A 12,034-nucleotide genomic window follows, 5' to 3' on the forward strand; every position below is an offset into this window, starting at 1 on the left:
TGGTGGACGGTGGTTTCCCAAATATTTACCTAAGAACATGATTATTTTTGAGTTTCTTGTTGCTCGGTGTAAACGGTATTCTGGAATCTAATTTGGTTGTGTTGGATGCCAAGATACGTCATCGAATTGTCGTAAAAAGTTGAAATTTATCGCGAGTGAGGGAAAAATAGACGGTTATGTAATAAAATTGGTATATTTATAGATTTACATCCTTGTGATGGTGACTAGAAAGGCCCACAGACTGATGACGTTGTTAGGGTAGGCGTACACCTCGACGGCGAGCGCGAACTCGACCTTAGGGTCGTCGATCACGTGGAGGCCGGTCGACTTGACAGCTGATATCACTGACTTTGTGTTTGTGTACGACATGTTTAGTGGGAAGCCATACATCTAGAACATAAGGAGACCAAAGTTATAGAGGATCCACTTAAGTCAAAATTTTAGATGTTGTAAAGACCAGTCACACAAATATTTTCCACACTTGAGAATCAAACCTGCGATATAATAGCATAGCGACAGCTCTTCTATTCGGACTTTAATAATGGTCTCATCAATTATTCATCTCGAAAGGTGGCAACTCAAAACTAAACCCACTTCAAGAATATTTTCTTGGGACTGGTATCAAAGAAAGGCAAGTATATCTACCTTGTACGTAACCATGAGTTGTTTCAGTCTGTGACTGAACCCTGGCTTCTGCCCGCTAGGATTGAAGCTCCAGTACTCCCACTGTGGTAGCATCTCTCTTAACAATGTGCTGCAGTATCTGAATACAAGGAAATAACGTATTTTATACCCGAAGGTGTAGGAGTGTTTGAAATATACCCAGGTTTCACTGTATGCAGCACCAGTTGAGGACAACAACGGGTCATATCGATCGTGCTTCGTAAAAATGACGGTTATTTACGATTTCAACACAAACTACCTATTTGCCCTTTTCCCGTCCAAGAACAGAACCCGCGACTCCCCACTTCCACTTGGACCATACAGGTAGTAAGTATAAAACAGCGGGGGCTGAAACAAACATACCTCCTTCCAAAAGTGATGGAGTTTTATAAAGAAAGAAATATCATCATTCGATATTGAATAAGTACTCATATTGTATACTCATCACTCCGCGATACTCAGGTCTAATCACAAAATTTAAAATTTCAAGATCATTTAACAGCTAAGTAACATTTTTGTTTATGAAGTTTCAATAAATAGTTACCTATTCCAAATAGTCTTCATATGCGACCTCCACTTTTGTATCTTGGCTTTGATCTTGGTCTCGAGCGCGGCTCGCAGCGCCTCCACATTCGGAGGTGACGAGTACAGTGCGTGGTCAGTCACTACTGGCTGTTTCATTACGAATACTGTTTTGTCGAACACCTATAATGAAATTAAGTCTTTAAAGTTGTTTTTAAATTATAGCATTTATTTAAGACAATGACCGTGTTATTTATACGTACATTATATCACGCTTGTTATGTATATCCAAAGGTTTAGGCAGAAATGTGTCAAATTTCATGGTATATCTGTCTCCTAATTCCTACATCTAGTGCGGAATAGTATTTTTCTTGGTTTTATGTTGGTGCGTTAGTGTAGGTTGGTATGTGTCTATCAATATGCGTACCTATCTAAGTATATGTGTATTGTGTGTATTGTAAGTGTGCCTTGTTAATAAACTTCAACAAACTTTTCCCACCTTATTGCAAAACTTCTCGTATTGTCTCCAAAATGTTGTGAAATTTTGACTCGAGTTTCAAGTTTATACCTATTTACTCAGAAATTCGTACAATTTAGAGTATAAAGGCCAAAAAGCTGAAAGTAACGTTTCTATATTCTACTAGTGGACCACCCGGCTTTGCCCAGGCAACATCTAGTAAGCCTTAACAAGTTAAACACAAAAAAACATTCAAGGATCGCTCTAGACATTTTTGAAAACCGCAGTATATTATGAGTATATCACGAACCAACAGTCATTGGTCGACTTTGTTTTATAATATGTCGCGATACGGATAAACACACGTGGACTACATTTACTGATGCGTTTTATAAACATTAAGGGCATTCTATTCATAGGTTAAGAATTGAACCATAAGGGAGGGCAGTGACATAAATACGATGTAAGTGGGTAGTAGGGGTGTAGCGGATATTCGCATCCGCATCTGCAAACAGGAGAGCAGTGATAGCTGAGAGGTATAAACTCGTATCTCCCACGCAAGTGGTTGCAGGTTCGAACCCGAGGCAACACACCTGACTTTTCGAAGTTATGTGTGTAATTGGAATAATTATCACTTGTTCTAACGATAAAAGAAATCATGCTTACATGCCTGAGAGTTCTTTAGAACAGTTCTTGTAGGTATGCAAAGTCCCCAACCCGCACTTCGCCAGCGTGGTGGACTCAAGGCCTAACACTGACGTCATTACGGGAGGAGACCCTTACCCACTAGTGGGACATTAATGGGTTAAATTTTTTATCTGCAACCGTGGAATATCTGCATGAATTCAGGCATTCACGTCTCTGTCGACTCCGCATTGACATCCGCATCCGTGAATTACTAACAATCGGCATCCGACTTTAGTAGGTACGTAATGTAGGGTCTAAGTTAGTTGTTAGTACTTACAGGCTGCCATTCTGAGGATCTGGTGAAGTCAAACGACATGCTCTCGCAGTCTTGAGACATTTGCATGTTTACCCATATCTGAAAAACGCAGTAATACTATGATTTCATGTAGGAAATTTAGGTACTTACGTCTTTCATAAAGGGAAACAAGGCAAGGTGTATTTTATGCACCTTTGTTTCGCAGTTAATATTTTGGGTCATTTTAGTTGCTAGATAAACTAAGGAAATGGTCTTCTATAAATATTATCGATTTAATCTTTTAAATCATGATTTTTATTGTCATTTGATTGGCAAAAGTACAATTTTCGGCGATACGCTAGACAATGAAAATAAAATTTCCACTTTTCTCTACTCACGTTTTCGTTATCAAAAACATAATCCACAGTCTTCAAAGGACACCCAACATCTCGCAACTCATATTTCTGTCCGTTACTCGCGTCACACACATACCAAGTATACCCATCAGTTCTATTCAAGAACCCTTTACTGCGGAACAGCTGATCGTTGTCCAACACTATCCTGCGAGTGGTCAGGTCGTATTTGATGAGGACGTAGCTGCTGGGGCCTCGGGGAAGACCTAGGCCGATGGCTATCCAGCATTTGATGCCTAGGTAGATGAAGTAACTTGCAAGGAGGATGTTGTGGTCTAGTGGGGAGCCGTGAAGGACTTTTAGGAGTTCCTGGTGAAGAAGAAAATGTGTATTTGTAGTAGTTAATATTGGAGGTAAAGATTTGCAGGTGATGAAACGGTAAGGTTGCTGACATGCTGTTGCAAGGTGTCGGAAGTCATATGTTTGATTGGCATTTTGTAAGTCTAATAATATTAACATTATTTACAAACAGTTGTAACATTTGTTGTATGGGTGTTATGGTGTGTATTCTTTATTCAGAAAAAAAAATAAGTGGAAGTTGTCTTTGTGAGTAAGAAAATCAAGTGATTTTTCAGAAAGCCGGTATAGAGCTACAGTCTTTAATTTCGTATAGTAAACCATTAAAAAAATCTTAGATACAATGTAATATTGCTTATATCGCTTTCGCTTTCTAAAGTATATAAACTTACCAGTCCCAATAAAGTAACCACATGAGATTCAACAACTTCATAACTCGGGATCAAGGAGACATACCGCAAGCACGCATTTATCATCTTCGACAAACTGTCACCATCATGCATAGTTCCACTGTAAAGAGACTCTCTTTCTTCCTGATTCACTCTCTCTCCCTCCAATTCCCTTCTTCTCCCGCTAGAAGACGAACTCTTCGACAACCCAGAAGATTTCGAAACTGCAGACTCACATCTCGGGGCTTTTGGGAAAAAGTCTTTTTCCGGCAAAGGAATTGGCTGTAGAAATTGCGTAACACATTTGTTCCTACCACCGCTGTCTATAAAGTTCAAAGAAATGTTCCTCATAGGGAATTCATTTGTGTATTCCGTCACAAAGTTGTTCAAATGTTTGATCAAATAATCGTCTTCTAATGAGCTCGGCAAAGGTTGGTTGTAAGCGTGTAATCCGCCCAAATGCGAGAGGCTTGTGGTCACTTCTAATGTTATGAAAGATGTGTCTTTCTTCATCAGTTGGGTTATTTCTGGGATTAGTGATGATGATTCTTTGGTTTGAAGAGTTTCATATCCGAATAGGAGGGGTGGAGTTGAAATTTTGAATGTTCCGCGAATCTGAAATCATAAAAAGCAATATAGTACCTAATGTTCCAGGTCTGTTGTAGGGAACAAGTCTGTACCTACTTATAGCATTTTACCATCATCGCATGATAATCGTGTTTAAATAGCGTGAATTACTGTGATGGTTACAGCTGACAGCTAAGGCGATAGAGACGCTACGCTACGCGCTGCTGTAACAACGGTTGTAGTGGGTTTGATTCTCGCATGGCACAAATATTACTATCATCTATAGATTAAAGAGACATCTATAGAGTTCTTATGTTTTTAGTACAATTTAGTGCTGTTTTAAAACAGCTAAAAACAAAAGAACTATCAATAGATGATAGAAATATTGCTCATTATAAAATTAGCATCTTGAAATTATGTAGTCTCAATATTCAATTTATGGGTAAGCGCGGAAGTGTCTTCAATCAAGTACATATAACTTTACATATTGAAGACCTTTGAACAAAACATGCTAAATTCCAATGAGTCACACCAATGATTTTTGTTATGAGCATATTTAAAAACTAGGTACTTCAAGGATAAAAAATCTGTTTTTATTTTTTTCGTATCTTCAAAAATGACCGAGATATTAAACGTCAAAGTATGGCCTTCGCGCCAAACTCCGGCGAAGCGGCCGCACGGCCGTGTGACGTCATCTCACGACACTGCTATTTCGTTAGTACTTGCCGATACCTACATAGGCTCGTTGCGCTCTCGCGGTTTCGCTTTAAATAATTTGTTTTGCTTATAGTGGACAAACAAAATGGTTAGAAAATATTGTATCTGTCCTATGTGTACTAACTCCAGTGAAAAAACACCCCGAAAATTGTTTTTTTCTGTACCATGTAAACTGTTTTATATTTTTGCAAAAGACACCTAGTCTAAAACTTAAAGCCCGGTTCTGATACTGTCAAGCGCAAATGTTAAATATAAGTTTTTTGCCTTTTGAACACTTCCTTAAGATCAAGATGCCATATCATGTTCGTACATACCTAGCAATGAACTTCTACCTAACAGTTGATACTATTTAATAAGCAGTTCAATGACCTCACAGGAGGCGGCGAGCCGAGTGCGGCGGTTGAGTTGGCGTTGGTTTTTTGTTTTGAAAAAAGAACCCATGTTTATTAAATCTAATAATATCAAAATTAAAATGTTAGTTTAAAAGTTCTCATTACACACCCAATCATATAAGACTACCTACCTACAGAGTAGATTCATGCGTTCATATGATAGCCATCAACCTGACTTAAGTCAGAGGCAGGGGTGACAATTTTGTTTTTTTATAATATTATTTTAAAACTATGTTTTCCAAATTTACACTTGGTAGGTACGTTACAATCATTATTTGTAATGCCAGTTCTAACAAACTTTCAATTTTATTGTTAACTACACACATAAATATTATTAGTAGTATACGAGTTCAACATTCTTTACCTGGGTCTAGTTGATGATTGTGTGCGTGGCGATCAAGATCGAGGATATATTATTTTACAAAAAACACGATGATTAAATTTATAACACAAACACATACTCAGACTCTTTAAATATTAAATGCAAATCACTTTTCAAATCAAAACTCCGCATCACCCGCAGTCGAACAAGCGTGTCTGTTGCGTCGTGACGTCAGCGCATAGCGCGCGAAGCAACGCAAATTTAAAAAAGCAGTGAAACTTTATAACGCTGTAACTTCGGTAATTTTGATCCGATTTTGATAAAACAAAAACTATTATTATCAGCATAAGTACACAAATTAAATGCAGTATGTGTAATAGTCATATTTTGATGTGCTGGTGTGACTCATTGTGTTACGACAGTACAACGTACAGGCCTCTGTCATATGGCATTGAACTGTCCAAGTGACTAAATTATAAATGAGTAGACGTCACATGACACGCCCATCGCAACAAGTGACGTGTCAGGGGTCATTAACCTTTAGAGTAGATCACTATTGTATATAGGCTGTAAGGCATTGTATGAATAAAAGTATGTCGTGTTCGTTTTTGTGCGAATTTATCTTGCGTTCAGTTTCAAGTACCTACTTACCTACCTTCTTATGACTTATACTACCTAGTAGGTACCTGCTTATGAGCTTAAATACTTACTCAGTGTTTCAATTCCGTTAGTCCTTGCGCATATTAGTCTACTTACTTTGAATTTGAAATTGAACCTTCAAAACTGAATTTATAAAAGCAATCATTAGTGTCTGAATTTTACCTTAATAATTAAGTGATTTGATTTTGAATACGAGTTCATAGTCATCTTTAGTAACCAACTGAATACCTATTATGACAAACTCTGTGTTTTGACTGAAAAAAAAACTTTCCCTTGGTACCAAAAGTTTCTATTGAGACAAGATTTTTTAAACCCCTCTGCAGTCATTACAACGAACTAGATAAGTTTTAATTAACAAGACTAAATTCTAATCATGAACTTAACCGATTAGTTCAATATTTTGACCATTTCGAGCGTAGTTAAAAGTTTGCTTGTAAAGTAATCACCCTGTATACATCATTGAATGACCTACGAACATTATATTCGCCTATTTAGGAAGATTACAACGACAGACGTGTAATATTTGTATTAGATTATAACATCATCGTGAATAAACATTACGTTGGAGATTTACCTACATATATGAGGTAGTTACAGTCAGCTCCAAAAGTAGCTGAACAACCTACATATTTTCAAATCCTCTGTGTTACGTAACTTTAATAAATAACATATCAAAATGAGGTAGAATGAGTTAGAATTAAACATTTCTATCAATGGCAAATGTTTTTTCCATGGAATAATGTGCATAGGGTTTCAAAGGATTGAGTATGATCAGCTACTTTTGGAGCTGAATGTACTTACATTTCACAACTTGTGTAAATTTATGTAAATGACGTGTCTTACAGTATCTCTGTGGAAGGTCAGAACCAATTAGTATGTAGTAACTATGGGAACTTTTGGATCATCTTTTATGACCGCCTCCAAGGCTAAAGTCGCTACTACCTTTGCGCCGGGAGGTCGCGGGTTCGATTAACACACGAAACAATTTATTTGTGCGACCCTTAAATAGTTGTTTCGGGTCTAGCTGTACTTTGTATCTCTTGTTCGTATGTTTGTGAAAGTACCCGCGACACAACAGCAAATCTTAGCGTGGAAGTTTAAAAAATACAGCTTCGAAAATATGTATCATCATAACTTTTAAATTTTCGCGTTACATATTTTCCTTTAAAAACACTAATGCAAAAAGCTGTAGACCTAACTATGTTCTACAAATAACGTATATTACGGTAAGTGAGTAACCCATCCATACTTAATATTATAAATGCGAAAGTAACTCTGTCTGTCTGTCTGTCTGCTACTCAATCACGCCTAAAATACTGAACCAATTGGCATGAAATTTGGTATGGAGATATTTTGATAGCCGAGAAAGGACATAGGCTATATATCATCAGGCTACGACCAAAAGGAGCAGAGTACCAGTAAAAAATGTTACAAAAATGTGGAAAAATTTCACCCATTCGCTCTTATTGGACGTCATACGGGTCAGCTAGTCACCTATAAAAGATAGAATATTGGAACAGTACCATAACTACTGATCTAGTTATACCAGCGATATCTACGAGCTATACTTACAGTTCCAAGCGTCAACACAGTGTACAAAGGTATCTGCAAAGTGCCCAGCCACTTGTTGTAATATCTGTAGTGAACTGTTCTACTGGAGCGGTCCTCTTCGGAGAAACCTTCGAGGATCTGGACCTTGTGCTCATCGAAGATATTTATGTGGACAGATGAGAGAGGTTCCAGTCTGAAGAAAAGAGAAAGAAATTAAATTTTGATGTTCTTTTGTGCGATCGCACAGTTCTGCAGTATATTTAGGGTTGACTACATCCATATTTTACTACACAGGTTTTATGTTTATTTTTTTTTAATTTGCACCTATTTTAAAACCTTTCTTTTCATTCTTCTGCATAAGAACTTGATTACAAAATATCGTGCTATCATTGCAATGCGGATTTTTAAACTGCTTTAAAAAGGCATAGTGGAATATCGCACTTAAATTTTTAAATAAAAAAGTGGTTTTTATCTTACTTAGTCTTTATTTTCAGTGTGTGACTCCACGTAGGATGACAACCAATAGCTGTGACAGTTTGAGCCGACACTCCTCTGTAGTTCAACCGGACGTATGGTCTTAACGGACGGATTTTGAAACCTGAAACATGAATGAAAACTCATGGTGTTCTGTTGATCATAAATGCTTTCCGTAGCGCAGAAGGTAAGGTGGTTGCCACGCAAGTGCTACTCCTGTTTAGAGTCATAGGTCATAGGTTCGATTTCCTCGAGTAACTAGGTAGGTATTCTAGTTGATACTGGTCTTTTTCATTATACAGGTATTTTAGTTGATAGTGATTCTATTATGACCATTGTAAATATGTTTGTTAAGTCCCTGGGATTCAAGATATTTCTCTAGTTCTCTCGGTTAAGTAATTCGATGCCTAAGTATCTAAAGGAAAAAAGGAAAATAACAATTAATGAAAAATAAATTTTCCTTTTTTCCTTTGACTGTCATAATAACAAATCTATAATAAAACGATATAGTGATATTTATACCTGCAATTTTTTCCTCATCGTCACTACCCTCTTCCAATATAGTGGAGCTTCTATCAAGTAAGTTGAACGCTCTGAGCACTGTCACGTGAATATCCTGTTCTTTGCACATAGATTCTGTCAAGAGCTGTTGCTTTGCTGAGCTGGACAATGAAGCTAGACTTGCTACGTTAGACTGGTTGAAGAACAAACTCCTGTCATGAAAATAAAGTGACTTTTAACAAATGAAGGAAGGTACAACTTTATGGAACTATGTACTTAAAAGTCAAGAAGGAAATGAGTAGGTAGATAATTTTACGAACTCAAGCTTTTAACCTTAGAAAGTCATGGTATAGGCTCGCAGAGTTTGATCTTTGTGCAAGACAAAAAAAAATGAGCTGCCGCAGTTTCTTTGCACAAAATTTCGCTAACCGAACTCTAATAATGATCATATAATTTTTTACAATGTTAAGCTTTGTATTACTATGTGATGTATATGTATATCGTGCATAGGTATAAGTCATAAATATAGTCCTCTAAAAATACATACCTTAGCCCAAAGTTCAAGTCCCTCACCACATCTTTATGAGTCTTCTGCAGCAAATATTCATTCAGATTCCTCAACATGTTCTTGTTTAACTTCTGTACATACTTCGCGCCGATAAACCTTTGCAGTTCTATAGGATCCATCTCCATTTCTTTATCATTCAAATAGTCCATGTCAAATTCTCTTTCCTTCGTTTTCTGCAAACAATTTAGTTGTTCCGTAGATATCTGACTTGCGTGGAGAGGGACTAACTTCTTGTCAATATTGCTGAATCCCCCAATATTTCGCAAGTGTAGCAATTTTAACCTTATAAGGTCTGGGTTGTTCTGATCTATAGCAAAACTATGATCGGTAGTAATTTCCATCTTACTTAGCTTCTGTAAAGTTTCTATCATATCTTCATCATTGATGTCTTTTTCGTAAATTTTGCTTATAACATCTATTAATACGTCTAATGTAGGTTTATCAGTACCATTTAGTAGTCTTTTGATTTGCTTACCAACTTCTATAGATGTCTTTATCGCTTCTGCTTGGTTTTGTTCAATCTTATCGTTCCAGCCCACTTTGATGTTTATTTCACAAGTTGTGTGTAACTTTTCTTTAAATAGACTACTACTTCTAAGTCTTACTTTATTTGCTACGGCTATTTCTTTGATACTATGTCCACTACCGACATGTTTAGCCGTCGGTTCAACATCGTTTTCATAAACTAAATTCTCAACACTAAAATCTGAGCTACTCTTTTTAATATCTGCTAAGGTTATCTTATGACGTGAAACTTTTTCACCATTTTCCAGTAATAGTATTCTTATATAACTATTTTTTGGTAATATCTGCACTGAAAAACTTTCAGTAAATTCTACACAATACATATCGTTGCTCGAATAATGTTCAGACTCGCATACGAAAACATCGTCAACGTAGATTTCGAAGTGATAAGAATTTTTAGTTAGTCGTAAACCAAGTTTAACAAAATCAGTTAGAACACTTTCGTTTCTTTTCAATTGTAATTCTATTTCATCTTTCACGATAATATTATTGGCTAGTTTTTCAGCTTCTATTTTGATAGCATCTTCATCAATATGTAGTTGTGGTTTGGACAATTTCTTAGACTTTTGTTCAGTTTTCGCTTCTTTGTATTCTAAATATTCATTTACGTATTCAAATTCAATCGTATCAAGTTTATCAGTGAACTCTGTATTGAAAGTAGAATTCCATTCTTTTTCGAATTCATCAGAATCTAATATCTTTTTCGTAAGTTCTAGTGTGTAAGGTGTTTCAATTCGGTCGCTTCTCTCTCTCACCATTTCGATGTCCGACCATAGTGATACAATCCTATGTGCCAGCTCTTTCTTATTCTTCAATAAACCTCTTTGCTTTTCTTTTAATTTGATGAGAGTTTCGGTATATTTTCGCACTGTTTGATCGAATCTCAAACTATCTTTCTTACTTGGACTAACTTTTGCTAAATCTTTCTTTAAATTATCTTTTGTTTCTCTATTAACTTTAATGTCTTTTGATATGTCTTTCAAAGATGTTAGAACGAATTCGTATTCTTTATATTTTTCTAAAACTTTCATACATAATAACTTTTCCAGGCTGAAATTGTGGTGATGTTTGAATGTTATATTCTGAATTGATATGTCCAAGAATTTTGTAGGTACTTCTTGCTCTTTGTCTGAATTCTGTGCTATTATATCGTCAAATGTATACGGCTGAACATATTCTACTGGGATAAAAACCTCTTCGGTTACAGCATTCTCAAGGACTCTTGGAAATATCGGACTCAAGTTAACTCGCTGAACATTTTGAAACCTCCTGAAAAGAACATTAGTAATAATAGAATAAGATGTAAGTATTTTAAATGTAGCATGTATTTCAGTTGTTAATTGATAAAAAATAAGACACAAAAGAAAAAAGGGATTAATAAAATTGAATTACCATGTTAGTATGGGATATTTTTTGTAGGCAGTCAAATAAAGCAAGGTAAATCTATCCACTTACCCAGTTTCTGCGTCCGTAAAATAAGATCTAGGTGTCCTCAACAGTCTATCAGTACTAAAACTAGTTTGTAAATAACTGCTCTGATGTTCTTTTGAGTTATCAACATATGTTATAACATTTTCTGCTAACGGTACCGTGTTGGCGGCAAGTTCCGAACTTATAATATCCATCAAATTAGATGTCTTGTCTTTCTTCTTCGTCTTTTTCTTCTTGAAACCTTTTTTATTATCACCTTTAACATCGTATTGAGTGAAGAAATCATATTCATTTACCGGTTTCGAAGATTGTTTCGATGAAAATGATGTGTCGACATCATCAAGAGTCGTGTCTTGTTTTATCTCGTGATACTCTTGAATATCATTTTCTGTTGAATTGTCTGCAGTAAAGGTTCTTAATTCGATGTTTTCATTCATTATTTTAAGCTTTTATTACTTCTTCAAGTGTGTTTTGAGTTTATTGTTGTGACTTTCGTAACCATGGTGAATTAGTGATATCTTTTTTATTTTTTTATTTTCCTGGCTCAGACCGTGGACAAACATCCGTGTTAAACAGTTTTTATTATTTTTATTACATTGTATACCTAATTCAAGTAAGGTAGGTATTGATTATTGTTGATTAAATATCTATCATATATATGGA

At 36.0% G+C, this 12,034-nt stretch overlaps 1 protein-coding gene across 1 annotated transcript; it reads right to left on the minus strand.

Annotated features, from left to right (window-relative positions):
- Window positions 1-51: 51 nt before the first annotated feature.
- Cc2d2a (Coiled-coil and C2 domain containing 2A) lies at window positions 52-11,860 on the minus strand. Its single transcript, XM_076123112.1, has 11 exons — window positions 11,396-11,860; window positions 9,395-11,209; window positions 8,869-9,059; window positions 8,350-8,470; window positions 7,894-8,065; window positions 3,667-4,278; window positions 2,963-3,286; window positions 2,607-2,684; window positions 1,208-1,368; window positions 646-763; window positions 52-390 (listed from the first exon to the last, which is right to left on the minus strand). The coding sequence occupies exons 1-11, from the start codon at window positions 11,806-11,808 to the stop codon at window positions 205-207; spliced, it is 4,191 nt and encodes a 1,396-aa protein (XP_075979227.1). The 5' UTR covers window positions 11,809-11,860; the 3' UTR covers window positions 52-204.
- Window positions 11,861-12,034: the final 174 nt, after the last annotated feature.

Source organism: Anticarsia gemmatalis, chromosome 14 (assembly GCF_050436995.1).
Source record: "Anticarsia gemmatalis isolate Benzon Research Colony breed Stoneville strain chromosome 14, ilAntGemm2 primary, whole genome shotgun sequence".
Lineage (NCBI taxonomy): Eukaryota > Metazoa > Arthropoda > Insecta > Lepidoptera > Erebidae > Anticarsia > Anticarsia gemmatalis.

Coding starts and splice junctions, on each gene's coding strand:
- Cc2d2a (XM_076123112.1), bottom strand. CDS start 11,808: ATGAATGAAAACATCGAATTAAGAACCTTTACTGCAGACAATTCAACA. Junction 9,060..9,394: donor GACTTGAACTTTGGGCTAAG/GTATGTATTTTT, acceptor TTTTCATGACAG/GAGTTTGTTCTTCAACCAGT. Junction 8,066..8,349: donor ACACTGAAAATAAAGACTAA/GTAAGATAAAAA, acceptor TCTTTTCTTCAG/ACTGGAACCTCTCTCATCTG.